This window comes from Mesoplodon densirostris, chromosome 1 (genome assembly GCF_025265405.1).
Source record: "Mesoplodon densirostris isolate mMesDen1 chromosome 1, mMesDen1 primary haplotype, whole genome shotgun sequence".
In the NCBI taxonomy this organism is placed as follows: domain Eukaryota; kingdom Metazoa; phylum Chordata; class Mammalia; order Artiodactyla; family Ziphiidae; genus Mesoplodon; species Mesoplodon densirostris.
In genome coordinates this window covers 178,783,890-178,805,055 of record NC_082661.1, presented here as the reverse complement: position 1 = coordinate 178,805,055, position 21,166 = coordinate 178,783,890, and the positions used below count along the sequence as shown (strand labels likewise).

Below are 21,166 nucleotides of genomic sequence, written 5' to 3'. Positions count from 1 at the left end.
CACCTGCTCTGAGTGCCTGTGTTTCTGTTTGGAAACAGAGGCTCATTCCTTCCACCTTCTATCAGGAAAAAAAAAAAGAGAGATTGGACCGGGTGTGGAGAGTCGTGATGAGGCTCTTACAAAAACATTCGGTTAGCGTGTTAGCGGAGCTGTCACACAGCTGCTGGGAGTTGTCAAGGGTGACAAGGCTGGGCCGGAGAGAGGTGGGGAACCCTTTCCAGACTGGAGAGGGAGAGGGGGTGGTTTGGCGTGCTGGGAGGGGTGGAATGAGTAGCCATTCTGTCTAGGTGGCTCTGGGAAGGCGGAGCCTGAGGGCACAGCCCGGGGAGGCCCTGGGAGCGCCCGCCTTGGGACCAGGAGCTCTGATTCGGGATCTGGGAGGGGAGAGGGCGCAGTGAGCTCAGCCTTCAGACTGATCTGCTGCCCCGGTTTCATGCTGACCCCTGACCCCACCATCCACTGCCTGAGGTGCCGCTGCTGCTTATGAGAGGGCGTGGGCGGAGCGTGGATGGTGGGGGACAGGTAGTCCCCGCTGCCTGAGGGGGCACAGCTCATGCCAGGCAGCTTGGGGAGCGGAGGAGAGTCGTCAGGTTCTAAAGACTGCTTATCGCCTCTGTGTTCTCAGAGGGGAAGTATCTCAGGGTGCAGGTCGGGGGTGGGGGCTGGCCGGGCAGGTCGCTCCCTCCCCCTCCAGATCCTGGTCCGTCAGCGCCACATGGGGCCAGCTGCTGCTGGGCTCTGAGAAAGTTCTTTGAGCCTCTGTCTCCCACGTCTGTCGCCCCCTCTCTTGGGTCTGTGTGGAATTCCCAGCCCCTTCCCTTCCCAGCGGGCCTGGTTCTTGGACACCTGAGCCAGTTCTCCCCACACCCTCTACCAGCTCTTAGCAGCTCTCCTGGCCTGCTTCCCCAGCCATTCTTTTTATTTGTTTTAAATAGATTTTATTACCCAGTGTTCAGAGGAGAAAAACAGAAACCGCAGATAAGGAAAAGGGAGAAGATAAAAATTGTCTATAATCTCATCACCAGGTGATGACTCAGGTTAGCATCTTGATACCTGCACGGCTGCCTCTTCCCGGATTTTTCTCCTGCTACATGTTCATGCATTAAAATGAGATTATAGTCTGTACTTGCTTTGCAGCCTGCTCCTTCCATTCCTGTTTCCTAGATATCTTTCCACAGCAGTCAATAAGGTATTTTTAAGGCTGTTTAACATTCCACGTTAGAGATACCCCATAATTTATTCAGCAAATCCCGTTGCAGGCTGTTTCCAGTGTTTTGTTACTGTAAGTAACATTGCAATCAACAAAACACCCTTGTAGCCCAGTTGTTACGTGCATCCTTAACTATCAATATTTCCCTAGGAGAGAGCCCTGTGAGAGGAATTGGGAGTCCATGAGGATGCCTGGCATGCCGGATGTTGGGCAAAAGCTTTGGCTGCTGCGATGTTGATGGTGTTGAGGTTACTGATGTGGAGTTCAGGGGCCTGGTATTTTTGTTGAACCCTTGACCTGCTGAGAACTCACCCAATCTGGACTTCCCTGGCCTCATTTTGTGACATTCACGGCTAGAATATCCTCCTGCGTCCTGTTCCCATCCAAATCTTTCAAATCTGTCTCCATACTTCCCTTTGCCTCTGGTTCTGGTTCTCCCTCTGGTGAGGGCCTCCTCCTTCTCCCAGTCTAGAGGGCGTGGCCTCCATGTGGCCTGACCCAATTACTTGGAGCCCTAGGTCCTGCCCTGATGGGGATGGTTAACGCCTTCCTAACTGTCTTATCTTCACTGGGGGAGTGTAAGCTGTAAGGGGTCAGGGGGCTACATCTTCTTGACTCTCCATGTCCATAACTCCCCCCAAGGCAGCAGCAGGGGGCCAGGCACACAGTAGGTGCTCCGCGAACATATGCTTTGCTGGGCACCGGCGTGGAGGCAGCAAACCCACCCTCTGTCTCCAGCTGCAGGGTGAGCTGGCCCTCTCATGGGCCTCAGACTGTGTATCTGTTCACAGGGTAGGGGTGGTGGGTGGGCTGGGTCCCTTCCTGCTGTGGCTTTTCCCACCCCCTCCTTGACCTCTTACCCCACAGGTCTTGGGTCCTGAGGCCGCCGGCAGACTATGGGTACAACGGCCAGCACAGCCCAGCAGACAGTCTCAGCCAGCGCCCCCTTTGAGGGCCTCCAGAACGGCGGCACGATGGACGGTCGGCACTCACTCAGTGTCCACTCCTTCCAGACCACGGGCTTGCACAACAGTAAGGCCAAGTCCATCATCCCCAACAAGGTGGCCCCCGTCGTGATCACGTGAGTGGCAGGACAAGTGTGACCATGTCCCCGGAAGACATGGCTGGGGGGAGCTGCCTGGAGGGGTGGTGGCATACAGCACTTCACGTCTCCAAACTGTTTTCGTAGATGAAGATACTGAGGCCCAGAGAGGTTAAGCAGTTTGTCTGGAGTCACACAGGAAGTGGGTGGCAGAGCCGGTGTCTGTCACGGGTCTCTTAGCCCATATTACTTACCATGTCACAGTGCCAGGGAGTGTGGAGAGGGAAGAGTGGCTGGGGGAGGGGGGACACCCTTTTGAGAGTAATTTTTTGCTGACGTTTTCAAAGGAAGTGTATATTCTTAGATGCATAAAATGTAGATTTTTCCCCCCCAAAACCTGTAATTATGGTTCAAAACTGAGGTTAACACCGGGCCATTAAAGGGCCTTGGGCTGAAAAAGCTGGAAGCTGTTGGTCAACTCTCCTAATTAGGCCCTTCAAGGACATTCCCAGAGGAGGCTGAGGGTTTGTTCTGGCCCCATATTTTGAGAGACCTGGACACACTGCATGCGTCATGTGGGCCCAGGGAAGGAGTGGGTGCTGGGAGCCTGAGGCCAGGGAGACAGAAGGGGCATTGGATGTGTCTCCCGGTGAGTCAGGAAGCCTTGCCTTATATCATATCTGCCCACCGAGCTTCCCTGCCTCTGGACCCCTCCAGGATGGAGGAAGTGGGACATGATGAGCTAAGAATTAAATGTATTCCACGCAGAGACGTTTGGCAGAGAGTTAGCAGATGGGGCCTTCTGTATAAGGAAACCTGAGGAGTGGGAATGATAAATCCGGCCTGCTGCCTTTGGGGCCTGACAGGAAAATTGTAGTCATAATACGTTACTGTGCTTATGATAAGGGGAGGAAAAGAGACGTTAAATAAAAGGGACTTGAGGGCTTCCCTGGTGGCTCAGTGGTTAAGAATCTGCCTGCCAATGCAGGGGACATGGGTTCGAGCCCTGGTCCGGGAAGATCCCACATGCCGTGGAGCAACTAAGCCCGTGCGCCACAGCTACTGAGCCTGCACTCTAGAGCCTGCGAGCCACAACTACTGAAGCCCATGTGCCACAACTACTAAGGCCCACGTGCCTAGAGCCCGTGCTCCACAGCAAGAGAAGCCACCGCAATGAGAAGCCCGTGCACCACAACGAAGAGCAGCCCCTGCTCACCGCAACTAGAGAAAGCCTGCGCGAAGCAATGAAGACCCAACACAGCCAGCAATAAAAAAAATAAAATAAGTTTATTTAAAAAAGAAAAAAGGGACTTGATATATAGTCTTTTGACTAGCAGATGACAAAACTAGGTCAGGGTCTTGAGCACAGTGTTGGAACCTCGTGTCCTGGGCCTGGCTCTGCCTCTGTCCTGCTCTGTGACCGTGGGCAGATACTTTTCCCTCTCGGGGCCTCAGTTTCCTTATCAGGATATGTGGGGATGACATTCAAAATATTTAAGTGTGGTGTGGCTCAGGACAGTCACCGGTCTGCTGCAGAAATCCACTGTAGTGAGACTGCGTGCTCCCTGGAGCCAGCCGTGACCCAGTGATCCTTGGGTTGTAGCTTGTTTGAGGTTCAAGGGACCTTAGAAGACCATCCAGTACAGCGGCTGGCAAACCGTATCCTTCAGGCCCATCTCCTGTTTCGGTAAATAAGAGTTCGATAAGAGTTCGTTGGGACACTGCCACTCCCGCTCATTTGCGTATTGTCAGCAGACGCTTAAGGCTGCAACAGCAGAGTTGAGGAGTTGCAGCTGACTGCGTGGCCCACAAAGCCTCAAGTATTTACTATCTTTATCTGGTCCTTTATAGGAAAGGTTTGCTCACTCCTGACCTGATCTCTATTAGATCAGATGTGAAAACTGGTCTAGACACAGGAACTGAGTCTCGGGAGGCAGAATGGTTTGCTCGCCACGGGTCCCGTGTGAGGGAGGCAGAGCTGGCCGAGGGAGCCCAGGTCTCTGGACTCCTGTCCAGTGCTCCCCACCCCAGTCATTCCCCCACCCTGCCTTTCCTTTTGTAAAGAGGCTCAGACCCCAGATCGTGAGCTCTGGGAGGCTGTCTTATTCATTGTTATAATCAGCACAGAAACTTGTTGGGTCTTGAGTGCACAGCACTCCCCCTGGTTTAGCATCTACAGAAAGCTGTGGGTTTTGTTTGAAATGGCCCTGTGTGGAGGTAGAACTACTGCTAGTAATTGTAGTTAGATGACTAAATGATCAGTCTTCGAGGCACTGGGCTAAGCACTTACTTCATTAGTGCACTGTCTTCTCACAGCAGCCCTTAGGAGGTTGCAGTTACTGGAAACGGAGCTATAGAGCAAGTAACTCCAAAGCCATGGAGTTAATGAGCAGGTGGAGTCGGAGTCATACCCAGGCCACATGGCCCCAAAGCCTGGGTCCTGAACCACTGCTCTGTGCTAGGGGGTTGTCAGTGTGGGGTTGTTCTCAGAGACAATCTGATGGAGGGACCGTCTGGGATGGTCCTTGTTAAGCCTTGTTTAAGGAGGCCTTAAACAAGACAGAAGCTTCTCTCTACACAAACGTCCAGGAGGTACTCCAGGCTGATGTGGCTGCTCCATGATCAGTCAGGCTCCTCCTCTCTTGTTGCCCCACCATCATCAGCATCTACTTCCTGCCATCATTTCTGGATGCTAGACAGGGAGAAGGAGGGAAGGGTAGAGGGCACACATCTTCTCTTTACGGAGATGGCCCAGAAGTTGCACACATCCCTTCTCCTCACATCCCATTGGCCCAAACTGAATCACATGATCACACTAGCTGCAAGGGAGGCTGGGACATGTAGTCTTCAGCTGGATGTCCCAGTCACATTCCAGGGTACTATTGCTGAGGAAGAAGGGGAGAGTGGCTATTGGGGGACAGTGGGCAGCCTCTATCATAAATGCGTGTGTGGGATGGGGTGGCCCTGCCATAGGCCTGGTGAGGGTGGAGCGGATACTGGCTGCGGAGGTTGCCTGACTCAGTCTCCATCCTGCCCCTGGCAGGTACAACTGTAAGGAGGAGTTCCAGATCCACGATGAGCTGCTCAAAGCCCATTACACGCTGGGCCGGCTCTCAGATGCCACCCCAGAGCACTACCTGGTGCAGGTGAGGTTGGGCCTGTCCCTCTCTCCCCCTTGAGGCCTCTCCCGCCCTCTTGCCCTCCTTCCTCACAGGCTCCCTCCCTAATCTCCTCCTGCTTTCCACACTGTCCCCCTTCTCTGCTTCACTGCCTCACCCCACCCTCTGGGGTCCTGATCCCACTTCCTCTCATCCCCTGGTTTCCTGGGCCCCGTTCCTCCTGCCCTGTGGAGCCCCCTGCTCTTCTGTCCCCATCTGTCCCCTGCCTGGCCCCAGCCTGCCCACACCTCTCTCTCGGAGCACCAGGGAGAACAGAGAAGGGAGCCTGAAGGACCTGGGACCCCAGACAGCTCCCCCCAGGCTGGGAATCTCCATCCCATTCTCTTTTGAAGTTTCAGAACTTCTCTGGAATGTAGAGAGATGTAGATGTACATGTACATGTATCTATCTGTCTTTGTATCTTTTTTTTTTTTTTTGCCTTAAATATCCCCTGGAAAGTAAAGTCTACAAGGGCAGATGACTTTTCATGTGTCTTGTTCACTGCTATAGCCCCAGGCCCTAGAACAGTGCTTGGGTATAATGTAGTTGCTCAATAAATAGTGAATGAATGAATGATAATCATGATTAAACTGTATTTGTTGAAAGAGGGTCTGGGTAGGAGGTGGCAGTGGACGGGTAGATGGGTGAACAGGTGGATGAGATGACCTCATGGTTCCTTTTTGCCCAGGAATGTGTCTTCAGGTTCCTCCTGCTTTCACCTGATCCCTGAGTAGTGTTTTCCTCTTTTCTCTGTAGTCACTGCCTCCCCAGCTGGGGAAGGGAGAAACCTGCCCATTCCCAGAGCCGCAGGCCTCTAGGAAGTGGCTAGCAGTTTTCTCCTGGTTGGTTCTTGGTGCCCCAGCTGTGACTCCCTACTCGAGCCCCTTTTCCATGAGCTTCCTCTGGGTATGAGAGATGTTTGCTGTGTGCCCGGGGAGCTGCAGGCCCACCCTAGAGGCAGCTTTGGTCTTCTGTTTCATGTCCCTGGAGTACCTCTCCCTGCTCTCCTTCTTCAAGGCCAGGCTCAGATGCCACTTCCTGTATGAAGCCCTTTTGGATTCCCCCTCAGGAGGAGTTGCATTTCCTTTTCCCACACTGTACGACACTCCTCCTGGCATCACGGATAGTCACGTATTTTGTCTACTTTTTCCACGAGTCAGCAGACAACTTGAGGACCGTGTCCCCCACCCCCTCTCCCTGCTCCCCATCCCCTGGGGCCTGGGACAGAGCCCTGTTTGTAGAAGACATCCCTGAGTCATCTGAGTGACCCCCTGTGGCTCTCCCCCTGCCAGGGCCGCTACTTCCTGGTGCGGGATGTTGCGGAGAAGATGGATGTGCTGGGCACTCTGCAGAGCTGTGGGGCCCCCAACTTCCGGCAGGTGCGGGGCGGGCTCGCTGTGTTCGGCATGGGGCAGCCCAGCCTCTCAGGATTCAGGCGGGTTCTTCAGAAACTCCAGAAGGATGGACACAGGGTAAGCATGGCCATTTCCCAGGCAGGGGCTAGCCCCCAAATCTGGGGAAAGGGGTTCCTGGAGGGGCAACTTCAGAGGCTCTGGAGGGGCCTGGCCATATCATAAGGAGGGTGACTGGTGACCAGGCCCAGGCCTTGCCAGGCCTTCAGTGCCATTGTGGTCGCTGTGGTCAGCATGACTGGGAAATTCTGGGTAAATGTTTATTGCACTGTCCTGTGTGGACATGGGAGCCCCAAGGTCAGAAGCCCCTTATACACCCCACAGGATGATGATCACAGCTAACACTTACATCCTCATGTCAATCCTATGAGGCAGTTATTCTCCCATTTTACAGAGGAGGAAACTGAGGCCCAGAGAGGATAAGTGACACAGCCCCTGAGTGGTGTCCCAAGACACAGACCTAGACCCCTGGACTCCACATGCCTGCTTTACATGCCTCCTCTCTCCTGCCTCATGTGGAGGTGGGGTTTTGAGTGTCTCCAGGACAGAGGATGAGTGTCCACTGTGATTGCAGGTTTATGGCGGGCAGCTGAGTGTGATTTGACCTGGGTTAAGATGGAGAGTCCTTAGTGAACCAGAGTGGGGAGGGGGTGTTAGCTGAGCATGGATCCCACCTTCCCAGCAACTTCTCCAGGGCGGGGCCTGCCCACACATCTCCCCCTGTCTGTACGGTGCTCAGTGAATGAATGATTACATGGTGGTGGTGGGCATTCACTTCCTCAGCTGATGTTTATCAAGCACTTGATTTACCTAGGGCTCTGCACTAGGAATTGTGGGGACATGAAAATGACAAGGACGTGATTCTACCCGCAAGGAACCTGTGGTCCACAAAGGGAGAAAGATGTATTCATTGATAACATTAATCCAGAGCAGGAGTTAACACCTCAAGATTCAGATGAAGGGCTGTTGGCCCTGAGAGGAGGGAGGGTCAGGAGCCGGTGGCAGTGGGACTGAGCTTTGCTTCTGGGGTAGGATTCAGGTTGCAGGGGCAGAGTGGGGTGATGGGCCCGCGATGAGGGGGAGCGGCTAGCTCAGGGGCCCAGAGGTGGGGCAGTGGAGCAGGTGTCCACTCCGGATAGCGGTGATGGTTCCTTCCTTCTCGGGTTCCCGGCAGGAGTGCGTCATCTTCTGTGTACGGGAGGAGCCCGTGCTGTTCCTGCGTGCTGATGAGGACTTCGTGCCCTACACGCCTCGAGACAAGCAGAGTCTTCACGAGAACCTCCAGGGCCTCGGACCTGGGGTCCAGGTGGAGCGCTTGGAGCTGGCCATCCGGAAGGAGGTGAGGGCCACCGGTGTGGGTGGGAGGCCGCCCTCCTGGTAGGCCTTGGACAGCTGAGTTGAGCCCCAGCCCCGCCTTGCTCTCACTGGCACACACTCGCTCACTTTTCTGCCCTGCTTGGGTGAATGGCTGCTGCAACGCGGGCTCTGGGCAGCCAGGGGAAGGGCTTCTCTTCTCGGCTCTGCTTGCCTCTGCCCCTTTCCCACCCTGCTTTTCTCCTCCAAACTCAGCGTCATTATTTAGAAAAGGGTCTGGTGGAGGGGAAAGAGCACTAGACTAAAAGCCCCAAGACAAGTTCAGCCTCCTGTGAGCTGTGAGGCCTGGGCTGGGTCACTTCTCTCCACGGGCCTCTGTTTCTGAGGTTCCTCTGTCCTCCTCCTTCACAGCTGGAAGGTTTGTCAGGGTCTCTGAGGCTGTTGATGCACCACAGAGGTGTGTAAATAGTGTGTGGGGGTCGTGGCGTCCCCTACCTCCCCTGGGACATCCCGGGCAGGAACGGAGGCCGCAGCTCAGGCTTTCTCCCCTCTGGCTCCCAGTTGACCGAGCTTCCTCCTGTCCTTCAGTCTGGCAGTTTAGCCAATTCCTGCTGCCCACTGGGCCAAGCCCTTCCAACCTGGCCCCAGTGTGGGCCATATCAACTCAGGCATGGGTGGCTGCCCTCAGGCCAGTGGCCGCCCTGGTCCCGTCAGGGCTCCCAGGGCACAGAGAGGACCTCTGGTGTGTGGTTCTCCCTGGAGGGAAAGCAGCCTGTCCATGGCCTCTGTGTGGCCTAGGCACTCCAGAGCTCAGCCAGGAAAGTCCGTCATGGCCCTCTGGCCCCCTACCTCCTGTAGATCCACGACTTTGCCCAGCTGAGCGAGAACAAGTACTACGTGTACCACAACACTGAAGACCTGCGGGGGGAGCCCCACGCCGTGGCCGTCAGGGGCGAGGAGGATGTGCACGTGACCCAGGAGGTGTACAAGCGGCCCCTCTTCCTGCGGCCCACCTACAGGTACCGAGGGCCTGCACAGGCCCCCAGTGTGCTGGGCGTGGGTGCTCTCTGGGCCTGCTCTCCAGCTGCGGCCTCAGTCTCACCATCTGCAGGTTGGGCTGAGTTCCCCATGCCTGTGTCTCCCATGGGAATATGGGGGTGAGGGGATGTCTGGGGTGTGTGGCCTGCCTGATGGGCTGCTCCCCCTCACCCGGCAGGTACCACCGTCTGCCCCTGCCAGAGCAAGGGGCCCCCCTGGAGGCCCAGTTTGATGCCTTTGTCAGTGTCCTCCGGGTAAGTGGGGGCAAGAGGGGTGGTGGGAGCACGGAGGGTGGGCAGGTGCTTGGAGAGTGGGTCTGTGTCGAGGCCCCGTCTCCATGGAGATGCCCTGGTGGGTGTGGCTTCTGGAGGAAGGCTGAGGGCATGAGTGTGTGGGCTGTGTGTGCGTGTCTGGTGTGGGTGTGTATTTGTACATTCTCTAATGACAGAGCCCAGCGCTGACCGTCTGGAGGACTGGACTCTGGCTGTGACTTGGCTGCTAACTTGCTGTGTGATCCTGGACAGATCTCCTAACTTCTAGGCCTCAAGTTCCTCATTTCTATATTGGAACTAAAAATTCTTACCTTCCAGGCTTCAGCTGATATCTCCTGAGTACCGGTGTTTCTGTCCCAACCCCCTCGGGAGATCACCTTATTTAATTTGCCTCTCACAGCAGAGTAACTGTGGCCCTGTCCCCTCTGAGTAGTTCTCAGCTCCAGGGCCCTGGGAAGGAGGCAGGGCCCGTGCTCCTGGGGCAGGTGGAGCAGATCGGGCCGTGGGGCTGGGCGGCCCATGTCATGACCCCCCAACCCCAATTTGGTCCTCAGCCGAGGGCTTTCCGGTCACGCTGTTACCTGCTCTTCATGGCCCTTCCCCAGGAGACCCCCAGCCTGCTGCTGCTCCGAGATGCCCACGGGCCTCCCCCTGCTCTCCTCTTCAGCTGCCAGACGGGCGTGGGCAGGACCAACCTGGGCATGGTTCTGGGCACCCTCATCCTGCTTCACCACAGTGGGACTGCCTCGAGGCCGGAGTGAGTGGCTAGTGGGACCCAGTGCCCCAGGGGACTGCGGGGATAAGGGAGGGCGGGGCTTCCCCAGGTTGCCGGGGACACGTCAGAAGCCCAGAGCTACAACTGGAAGTTGGGCAGCTGGGGTCCACTTCCCTGTTTGCCGCAGACTTCACTGGCTGACCTGGAGAAAGTCACTTGGCCTTTCTGGGCCCCAGTTTCCCCAGTGGAACAAATGCCTCTTGTCTCCCCAACTGCTTTGGAAGGAAAACTTGGAGCATGTAGTCCGGTGCCTCTCATCGGCCAGATGAATGGGAGGGTGTCGGCAGTGGGGCGTCCTCCAGGCCTTTGGGAGCGCTCATGTTGCTACTGCCCCTCCCTGTCAGGGCTGCCCCTGCGAAGACCAATCCACTGCCCATGGAGCAGCTCCAGGTGGTCCAGAGCTTTCTCCACGTGGTACCCCAGGGGAGGAGGATGGTGGAGGAGGTGAGCGAGGGGGCTGGGCAAGGAGCTGGGGGCGGGGCCGTGGAGGGGCACCCGCTCCCCTCACTGGGGTGTCTGTTCCTCCCCTGCCCCCTCCTTCCCTTCCCGGCCAGTCATCCTCTTTCCCCCTCTCTTCTCTTCTACCTCCTGCCATCTTTCCTTGGCCCTGCTCCCTCCCTGCTGCTGTCCCCTCTTCCCTGCCCTGGTCTCTGGCACCAGGTGGACAGAGCCATCACCACCTGTGCAGAGTTGCACGACCTGAAGGAAGTAGTCTTGGAACACCAGAGGGAGCTGGCAGGCAGCCCGCTGGAGACCGCGGCTCAGGTGAGGCACCGAGAGCCGCTGCTTTTGCCTGAGCCCGGCAGCCTTGTTCGGTTGGGCCTGTTGACTGGCCCCCTTCAGATTGGCTTTTCCTCATTGCTGCTTCTCCCATGAGCAGAGCAGTTTTCAGAGGAAGGGGAGATGGGGAGCTGGGCCTGCAGGAAGAGAGGAAGTTTACTTTCCCTGACCAGGACCCCTCGCTGCAGAATAAACAGGATGGAGGAAGGGGCTGCTGGCAAGGTGCTGGGGGCCTCTGGCTCCAGATACTTCCCAGGCTGCTCCCGGCTCCCCCTGCAAATAAAACCCTCGCTGTTCTTTGGGAAGGCCAAGGTTTGGTCCAGCCGCTGATTCTGGAAGAGTGATGGGCTCTGGGTTGTCTCAGCAGGCCTGTCCCTGTGCTCTGGGGAGAGGAGGCCGGCTTGCTCGCACACAGCGCATGGAAAGAATCTAAAGCCCGCAGAGTCTTTTTCTTCTTTAACACTTAAAAAAGTGTTTTAAAAGCAATATTATATTATAGAAAATTGAGAAATTAGAGAAGGAGTAAAACTGCCCGTCATCCAAGCCCAGCTGCCGTGAGCATTTTGGCTGCCTTCCTTCAGTTTTCATATTTCTGATGTTCTTTTGTAGGTTGCCTAGGGCACGTTTATGTCCTGCTTAATTTCATGTAACCCCGTCTTTTCCATGTCATACCTGCTTGTCGTTGTTGAGGTTTACTGGCTGTGGAACCAAGGCCATTGCGAGGCTCAGCCATCATTGGCCTGATAGGTTAGGAGCAGACCTCCGGCCCGATTGCCTGAGTTCTGTTCCTGGCTCTGCCACCTAGAGGCGTGTGGACCTGGGCAACCTGCTTCACTGCTCTGTGCCTCAGTTTCCCCACTCGTAAAATGAGGCCACTAACAATAACTACCCCATAGGGTTGTTGTGAGGATTAGGTGAGCTCAGGTCATAAAGCCTCAGAAGGGAGCCTGACAGAGCAGGTGTTCCTCCTGGCCATCACCTGCTGTGGCCTTCAGGCCCCTTCTAGTTGCGCAGTGGGGTCAAAGTAAGTACTTCGCATTGAACTACTTCATGAAAATGAGGCTTTTGTGTATTTAGGATTTTTCCCCTTATAAGGTCTAGATTAGGGGTTGACAGACGATGGCCCACGGGCCAAATCCAACCCACCACCTGTTTTGATAAATAAGTTTTGTTGGAACGACGTCTTGCCCATCCATTTATGTACCGTCTCTGGCTCTCTTATGCTGCCGTGGCAGAGTCCAGCTGTTGCCAGGCAAATCATGTAGCCCACAAGCCTAGAAAATTTACTGTCTGGCCTTTTATAGAAATAAAAGTTTGCTGACCTCTGGCCTGGATTCCCAAAGATGGGATTAAATTTCACCCAAGGGCATGACCTTTTTTTCGGGCCTGTACGAATCTCACTTGCCCTCCCAAAGGTGTTGCTGACCCAGAAGGAGAAGCCTGAGATCCGAAGGTGAAGAGGGGGACCCTTGGAATTTTCTGTGACAGCCCCCTGCCCAGAGGACGCTGGGGTGGGGAGGGTCGCAGCTCTTAAGCGAGGGTTCAGGGAAGGGTGTTTATGCACTTGCTGCTTCAACACGGATTGTGGGCGGCCCGCATGGTGGGTGGCATTGGAGCAACGCGGCAAGGCCCAGCCTGTCTCTGGGCACAGAGCCTCACCGAGAGCTGTAGTGCCTCCTGGGGTCACCAGTAGCTCTTCCTGCACCATGGATAAACCACAGCAAAGGGGATAGGGTTGGAAGAACTTCCAACCTGGCGAAACAAGGTTATGAAGGGTGGGGGTAGATTGTCTAATGGGAATTTCTGAGGGTTAACTCCTGCCCTTCTGGGGATGGAGATGGGTGGCTTAGCAGCCCCATGTTTACTGCGGGCCCTCCTTCCTGGTCCCTTCCTCTCAGGAAAGCGGCAGCCAGCGCGGTGTCCGGCAGAGGGCGCTGCGGAGCCTGGAGCGATACTTCTACCTGGTCCTGTTTAACTACTATCTCCATGAGCAGGTGGGGCGGGGGGATGAGCGGACCCATCCCCTTTTCTCCTGGGGCCCCTCCAGACTCCCCACCCAGTGACTGGCATGGGGTTGATGAAGACCCCTGTGGAGCTGGGGAGGGGAGTGGGGACATGTGTGTTGGTTCCAGAGGAAGGCGGGTTTGGGGGAGGCAAGGAGAGACCCAGATAGAGGGACGGTCCCTGAGCAGGTCAGGCAAAGGGAGGCCCCACGTCTCTTTCCTCTAGGCCCATCTCTGTACCCTTAGCCGGGCATCGGTGCCTGGAGGGATCTCGCTTCGGGTATCCTGGTCCTCTCTCCCTAGCCCCTCATCCCTGTCCTGGGCCGTGATGGGTATCTCTTGGGGTCCCCCGACCAGAGGGCAGGCAGGGAGAGTTTGGGATGGCCACGTGAAGTCCCTGAAGTCCCGTCTCTCCCTGCCTCGGGCTGCAGTACCCGTTGGCTTTTGCCCTCAGTTTCAGCCGCTGGCTGTGTGCCCGTCCCGAACTGTACCGCCTGCCTGTGACACTAAGCTCAGCAGGGCCTCTGGCCCCTGGGGACCTCATCACCACCGGCTCCCTGGTGAGTGTGCCTGGCTGGCTGGGGAAGTGGGCGTGGGTGTGGGCTGGCCCTGGGGTTGATTACAGCCTTGGTTCCTGTGGGGTTGGGCTAAGCATTGCCCTCACAGGAAGCAAAGGGAGGATGGCCCGTGGGGTGATGGGATCCTCCTGTGAACTAAATGGGGCCATTCTCAGGCCCTAAGAAGCATTTGCAGCTCTGGTTACTGTTTCAGTACCCACTCCTCATTCTCAACCCCAAGCGCTCAGGGCTGGGAGTCAGGAGAATTGGTTCTGGTATCTTTGCCACCAGCCTCTCATCTTTGAGCCTCAGCTTCCTCAACTGGAGAGTGGGCACCATTGCACTTGACCTTGCCAGGGTGGTTATGAGGCTCCAAGTGTGCAAAGGTGCTTTCTAAACTGTCAGGTGCTGGTCTCACCCCCCGCCCCCCATGCCCACCTGGGGCCAGGTTCTGAACCTCAATCGGCCGCTGAGGGTCCCAGGCTTGCTTCTCTCCCAACAGGGGGCAGATGACCTTGTCTCCCCGGATGCACTCAGCACCGTCAGAGAGATGGACGTGGCCAACTTTCGGCGGGTGCCCCGTTTGCCCATCTACGGCACGGCCCAGCCCAGTGCCAAGGTGACCAGCCAGGGGGCCCACTTGTGGGGTGAGGGGAAGGGGGGTTGAGCTCTTTCACTGACGGCCATCTGTCCCCGCAGGCCCTGGGGAGTATCCTGGCCTACCTGACCGACACCAAGAGGAAGCTGCAGCAGGTCGTGTGGGTCAACCTGAGAGAGGAGGCCGTGCTGGAGTGTGACGGGCGCACCCACAGCCTGCGGTGGCCTGGGCCCCCCACGGCCCCTAGCCAGGTGGAGGTGAGGCCCTCCTGCCTTGTACGCACCCCTGCCTTGGAGGCCTTCTGGGGACTGGGCCTGAAAGGGTCTTCAGAAGCTTCTGTGCTCCTTTTGTACAGATGAAGAAACTGAGGCCCCGAGAGGAGCGGTCTCAGGGAGTGGCTGACTCAGGACTCCCTTGCAGTCCTGGGTCTGGTTATAAACCTTGAGGCTTGAGAAGGGGGAGGGATGGGCCCGGAAGCCAGGACTATCCTGGCCACAGAGGCTCTGGTCTTTCAGGGCTGGCCTGGGGGCTGCTGCGTGGCCTGAGCCCTCCGTCCCACCCTCCCCTAGAACCTGGAGACCCAGCTGAAGGCCCACCTGAGCATGCCTCCTGCAGGCACCCAGGGCCCGCGGACCCACAGGTTCCAGACATGCCTCACGACGCAGGAGGTCTTCAGCCAGCACCGCGGGGCCTGCCCCGGCCTTACCTACCACCGTGTCCCCATGCCAGACTTCTGTGCCCCCCGCGAGGAGGTGAGGGGGCTGTGTGGCTGAGGCCTCTGGGGAGGGAGAGGACGCCCCCCCCCCCCCCGCCTCCCTCGGGCCTGGGCCTTGGCTGTGGGCACAGCTCCCCAGAGGGACTGAGAGCTTGTTGTGCAGGCTTTCAGATCGGCCTGGGTGGTTTATTCACATGCCCACCAAGCTTCGCGTTTGCGTGTGCGTGCGCGCCTGTGTGTGTGTGTATTATGTGTTGTAGGTATGTGTGGGGTGGGTGAGCATGTCTGTGTGTGTTCAGAGTGGGTGTGGTTGTGGAGAGTGTGTGTGGTGTGTTTGTGTCTATGGAGGCTGTGCTGTGCCACTTGTCTTTACTGGGGGACGCGTGGAGAGCCTGTCTGGTGGGGAGCTGTGTGGTGTGGTGTGTGTAGGGGGTTTGTGGAGGAGGGTGCTGGGGAATGCTGTGTGTGACTGAGGGAGTTCTGTGTGCATGTGGTATCTGTAGGTTTATACCTGTGAATGTACGGTCTGTGGGTCTTTAAGGTTTGTGTGGTGTATGTGCCTGGCATGTATTGTGTGGGGGTCGCTGTGTGCCTGTGTGATGTGTCTGTTGTTTGGGTGATGTGTCTGTGTCTGTCTGTGAGACGGGTGGTGACGGGGCTTGTAGTGTCCCCTCACTTTGCTCTGTGGGTCTGGCTGCCCGTAGTTTGCTGCCCCCTAGTGGTCTCGCACTGCAGTGATTGGCTGAGGTCGGGACTGCCCTCAAACTGGGATCTGAGTTGGGTCCACCTTAGGTGGGCAGTAGGGCCGGGGGTCCACGTGCAGCCCGGGGGCGCAGCATGTAGGAATGTGCTTGTTCTACCTGGTAGGTGGTGGCACCAGGAACCTCAGGTGTATGCCCGTGTCTGCTCATACGTCCAGTGCCTGGTTATATGGGAGTGTGGCTGTTTATGTGCACGTGGTCTTGTGTGTATTGCAGTGAGCTGAGTGTGTGTGCATACAAGGTTTTGAGCCTGACACAGCCAGGCTCAGGGCAAACACTCCCAGGACAGCTGCCGGGGTTGCCATTTGGAGGGATGGGCCATCTTGGGAGTCTGTGCAGCTGGGAGCACCCACTGACTCAGACCTCGGTCTCCCTGTGCAGGATTTTGACCGGCTGCTGGGGACCCTGCAGGCTGCCCTCGCCAAGGACCTGGGTACCGGCTTCGTGTTCAGCTGCCTCAGCGGTCAGGGCCGGACCACGACCGCCATGGTGGTGGCTGTGCTTGCCTTCTGGCACATCCGAGTATGTGTGGCTTCCTGTGTGAGGACAGGGGTCTGCCCAGGCAGGGTGGGCATTTGGTCCCCGGGGACCCTGGCTGTGGCAGGAAGGTGTGGTCCCAGAGTCCCCTCTCACCAGCCCTGGGCAGACGGCGCGTGGGCTGACAGACCCCCGGCATGGGCTCCAGCTGTGGGCAGAGCTGGGGGAGGGTGCGGTCTGGTAGCCATGCTCCCAGTCCCAGCAGCTGTCCTCCCTTAGGGCTTTCCCGAGGTGGGCGAGGAGGAGCTCGTGAGCGTGCCCGATGCCAAGTTCACCAAGGGCGAGTTTGAGGTGAGCATGTCCCGTGGGGTCCCCAGGGGACACCTGGGGGAGGGGAGGGGTGAGTCTTGCTGGCAGGTCGGGGGGAGATATTCAAAGCTCCTCCTAAGGCCATTACCTTCTTCCACCTCATCGTATCAGTCCTTCCCTGTCCCCATTTCACAGATGAGCAAACCAGGGCACAGGGTGGCTTGGATCTGGGCCCTGGCAGATGGTGTTTGGAGAAGAGGGGGCGGATCCCCCCCACTCCTCCTGGCCCTGCTGCTGGGCTACTGGCCACCATCTTGTCTGGGTAACACTGACGACCACCTCACGGGCACCTGGGACCCAGCTGTGGTTGGTGACCCTGGTGCCGGGCCCCGGACCGCCCCACCCCACCCCCATTTCAATTCAGGGCACTGGATGGACAGTGCCAACATCTCACATTTAGCCACCCATGTATTGCACCTTGTGTGCCTCCTGTCATCTTCCCTGACACCCTGTAAGTAGGTGGCAGTGTCCCCATCTTACACACGGGGCATGTGGAACTCAGAGTTGGCACGTGGCTGCCCGGTGTCGGTGTTGTGGTCGGCTCCTGCCTACCTGGCCGGCCTGGCCAGTGCCCCTCCCCTGCCCTCCCAACTGTCCTGACACCCTGGCCTCTATGCAGCTCCTCAAACTCACCAAGCGCTTTCAGCTTCTGGGGCTTTGCATATGCTTTTCCCTTGCCCTGGACGACTTCTCTCTTCCTTCTTGTGGCTGATTCTTTTCTTTTTAATTTTTTATTGTGGTAAAATATACATAACACAAAATTTACCATTTTAACCATTTTTCAGTGTACAGTTCTGTGGCATTAAGTACATTCACATTATTGTGCAACCATCACCACCATCTCCAGAACTTTTTCCTTAGGCCAAATTGACCCTATCCATTAAACACTAACTCCCCATCTCCCCTCCCCCAGCCCCTGGCAGCCACCATTCTACTTTCTATCTCTATGAATTTGACTATTTTACATACCTCATATGAGGAGAATCATACAGTATTTGTCCTTTTGTGACTGGCTTATTGCACTTAGCATAATAGCATCCAGTAGCATCCAGTTTCATCCGTGGTATAGCATGTGTCACAATTTCCGTTTTTAAAAGGCTGAGTAGCACTCCATTTTAAGTATTGACCACATTTTGTTTATCCATTCATCTGTCCGTGGGCACATAGGCTGTCTTCACCTTTGGGCTACTGTGAATCACGCTGCTGTGAGCATGGGTGTACACATATCTGTTTGAGTCTTTGCTTTCAATTCCAGAAGTGGAATCACTGGATCAACTGGTAATTCACTGTTTAAATTTTGAGGAACTGCCATATTGTTTTCCACAGCAGCTGCACCATATACATTCCTACCAGCAAAGCACAAGGGTTCCAATTCCTCCACATTCTTGCCAACACTTGTTGTTTTCTGTTTTTTTTTTTTTGATAATAGCCTTCCAAGTAGGTATGAAGTGACATCTCACTGTGGTGTTGATTTGAATTTCCCCACTGACTAGTGATGTTGAACATTGTTTCATTTGTTTTATGGCTATTTTTGTATCTTCCTTGGAGAAATGTCTATTTGAATTCTTTGCCCTTTTTTTTTTTTTTTTTTTTGTGGTATGCGGGCCTCTCACTGTTGTGGCCTCCCCCGTTGCGGAGCACAGGCTCCGGATGCGCAGGCTCCGGATGCGCAGGCCCAGCAGCCACGGCTCACGGGCCCAGCCGCTCCGCAGCATATGGGATCCTCCCAGACCGGGGCACGAACCCGTATCCCCTGCATCGGCAGGCGGACTCTCAACCACTGCGCCACCAGGGAGGCCCTTTGCCCATTTTTGATTTGGGTTGTTTTGTTATTGTTGAGTTGTAGGAACTCTTTATATATTCTGGATATCAATCCCTTGTTAGATATGTGATAGTTTGGTGGGTTGCCTTTTTACTCTATTGATAGTGTCCTTTCGTGCAAAAATTTTTAATTTTGATGAAATTCAATTTGTCTATTTTTTCTTTTTTCCTGTGCTTTTGGTGTCATATCCAAGAAGTCATTGCTAAATGCAATGTTATGAAGCTTTTCTTCTAAGAATTTTATGGTTTTAGCTCTTACGTTGAGGTCTTTGATCCATTTTGAATTAATTTTATTTTTTTAGTTTAATTTTATTTATTTTTTTATATAGCAGGTTCTTATTAGTTATCCATTTTATACATATTAGTGTATATATGTCAATCCCAATCTCCCAGTTCATCACACCACCACCCCACAACCACCACTTCCCCCCCTTGGTGTCCATACGTTTGTTCTCTACATCTGTGTCTCTATGTCTGCCCTGCAAACCAGTTCATCTGTGCCATTTTTCTAGGTTCCACATATATGCGTTAATATACGATATTTGTTTTTCTCTTTCTGACTTACTTCACTCTGTATGACAGTCTCTGGATCCATCCACGTCTCTACAAATGACCCAATTTCGTTCCTTTTTATGGCTGAGTAATATTCCATTGAATATATGTACCACATCTTTATCCATTTGTCTGTCGATGGGCATTTAGGTTGCTTCCATGACTTGGCTATCGTAAATAGTGCTGCAGTGAACATTGGGGTGCATGTGTCTTTTTGAATTACAGTTTTCTCTGGGTATATGCCCAGTAGTGGGATTGCTGGGTCATATGTTAATTCTATTTTTAGTTTTTTAAGGAACCTCCATACTGTTCTCCATAGTGGCTGTATCAATTTACATTCCCACCAACAGTACAAGAGGGTTCCCTTTTGTCCACACCCTCTCCAGCATTTGTTGTTTGTAGATTTTCTGATGATGCCCATTCTAACTGGTGTGAGGTGATACTTCATTGTAGTTTTGATTTGCATTTCTCTAATAATTAGTGATGTTGAGCAGCTTTTCATGTGCTTCTTGGCCACCTGTATGTCTTCTTTGGAGAAATGTCTATTTAGGTCTTCTGCCCATTTTGGGATTGGGTTGTCTGTTTTCTTAATATTGAGCTGCATGAGCTGTTTATATATTTTGGAGATTAATCCTTTGTCTGTTGATTCCTTTGCAAATATTTTCTCCCATTCTGATAGTTGTCTTTTCGTCTTGTTTGCAGTTTCCTTTGCTTTGCAAAAGCTTTTAAGTTTCATTAGATCCCATTTGTTTATTTTTGTTTTTATTTCCATTACTCTACGAGGTGGATCAAAAAAGATCTTGCTGTGATTTATGTCACAGAGTGTTCTTCCTATGTTTTCCTCTAAGACTTTTATAGTGTCCAGTCTTAACATTTAGGTCCATTTTTTTTTTTTTTTTTTTTTTTTTTTTTTTTTGCGGTATGCGGGCCTCTCACTGTTGTGGCCTCCCCCGTTGCGGAGCACAGGCTCCGGACGCGCAGGCTCCGGACGCGCAGGCTCAGCGGCCATGGCTCACGGGCCCAGCCGCTCCGCGGCATATGGGATCCTCCCAGACCGGGGCACGAACCCGTATCCCCTGCATCGGCAGGCGGACTCTCAACCACTTGCGCCACCAGGGAGGCCCTTTAGGTCCATTTTGAGTTTATTTTTGTGTATGGTATTAGGGAGTGTCTAATTTCATTCTTTTACATGTAGCTGTCCAAGTTTTCCCAGCACCAGTTATTGAAGAGACTGTCTTTTCTCCATTGTATGTCCTTGCCTCCTTTGTCATAGATTGGTTGACCATAGGTGCATGGGTTTATCTCTGGGCTTTCTATCCCGTTCCATTGATCTATAGTTCTGTTTTTGTGCCATACCATTATTGTCTTCATTACTGTAGCTTTGTAGTATAGTCTGAAATCAGGGAGTCTGATTCCTCCAGCTCCATTTTTTTCCCTCAAGACTGCTTTGGCTATTCGGGGTCTTTTGTGTCTCCATACAGATTTTAAGATTTTTTGTTCTAGTTCTGTAAAAAATGCCATTGGTAATTTGATAGGGATTGCATTGAATCTGTAGATTGCTTTGGGTAGTATAGTCATTTTCACAATATTGACTCTTCCAATCCAAGAACATGGTATATCTCTCCCTCTGTTTGTATCATCTTTAATTTCTTTTATCAGTGTCTTATAGTTTTCTGCATACAGGTCTTTTGTCTCCTTAGGTAGGTTTATTCCTAGGTATTTTTTTCCTTTTGCTGCAATAGTATATGGGAGTGTTTCCTTAATTTCTCTTTCAGATTTTTCATCATTAGTGTATAGGAATGCACGAGATTTCTGTGTGTTAATTTTATATCCTGCAACTTTACTAAATTCATTGATTAGCTCTAGTAGTTTTCTGGTGGCATCTTTAGGATTCTCTATGTATAGTATCATGTCATCTGCAAACAGTGACAATTTTACTTCTTTTCCAATTGTATTCCTTTTATTTCTTTTTCTTCTCTGATTGCCATGGCTAGGATTTCTAAAACTATGTTGAATAATAGTGGCGAGAGTGGACATCCTTGTCTTGTTCCTGATCTTAGAGGAGATGCTTTCAGCTTTTCACCATTGAGAATGATGTTTGCTGTGCGTTTGTCATGTATGGCCTTTATTATGTTGAGGTAGGTTCCCTCTATGCCCACTTTCTGGAGAGCTTTTATCATAAATGGGTGTTGAATTTTGTCAAAAGCTTTTTCTGCATCTACTGAGATGATCATATGGTTTTTATTCTTCAATTTGTTAATATGCTGTATCACATTGATTGATTTGCATATATTGAAGAATCCTTGCATCCC

The 21,166-nt window shown here is 53.8% G+C and overlaps 1 protein-coding gene across 5 annotated transcripts in view; it reads left to right on the top strand.

The window, feature by feature from the left end:
• The window catches only part of PALD1 (phosphatase domain containing paladin 1), a 167,082-nt gene that overhangs the window by 36,728 nt on the left and 109,188 nt on the right, over positions 1-21,166 (top strand). For all 5 annotated transcript variants that reach the window (XR_009533781.1, XM_060112532.1, XM_060112518.1 and 2 more), the window contains exons 2-17: positions 2,078-2,291; positions 5,296-5,398; positions 6,703-6,882; positions 7,997-8,161; positions 8,995-9,155; positions 9,353-9,428; positions 10,052-10,203; positions 10,566-10,665; positions 10,882-10,986; positions 12,900-12,995; positions 13,436-13,564; positions 14,064-14,180; positions 14,261-14,416; positions 14,729-14,911; positions 16,017-16,157; positions 16,392-16,463. Coding sequence is in view for 4 of the 5 variants with exons in the window: in XM_060112532.1 (XP_059968515.1) it covers positions 2,107-2,291; positions 5,296-5,398; positions 6,703-6,882; positions 7,997-8,161; positions 8,995-9,155; positions 9,353-9,428; positions 10,052-10,203; positions 10,566-10,665; positions 10,882-10,986; positions 12,900-12,995; positions 13,436-13,564; positions 14,064-14,180; positions 14,261-14,416; positions 14,729-14,911; positions 16,017-16,157; positions 16,392-16,463 (2,121 nt within the window). In the remaining variant the exon portion in view is untranslated. The remainder of the gene's footprint in view (positions 1-2,077; positions 2,292-5,295; positions 5,399-6,702; positions 6,883-7,996; positions 8,162-8,994; positions 9,156-9,352; positions 9,429-10,051; positions 10,204-10,565; positions 10,666-10,881; positions 10,987-12,899; positions 12,996-13,435; positions 13,565-14,063; positions 14,181-14,260; positions 14,417-14,728; positions 14,912-16,016; positions 16,158-16,391; positions 16,464-21,166) is intronic.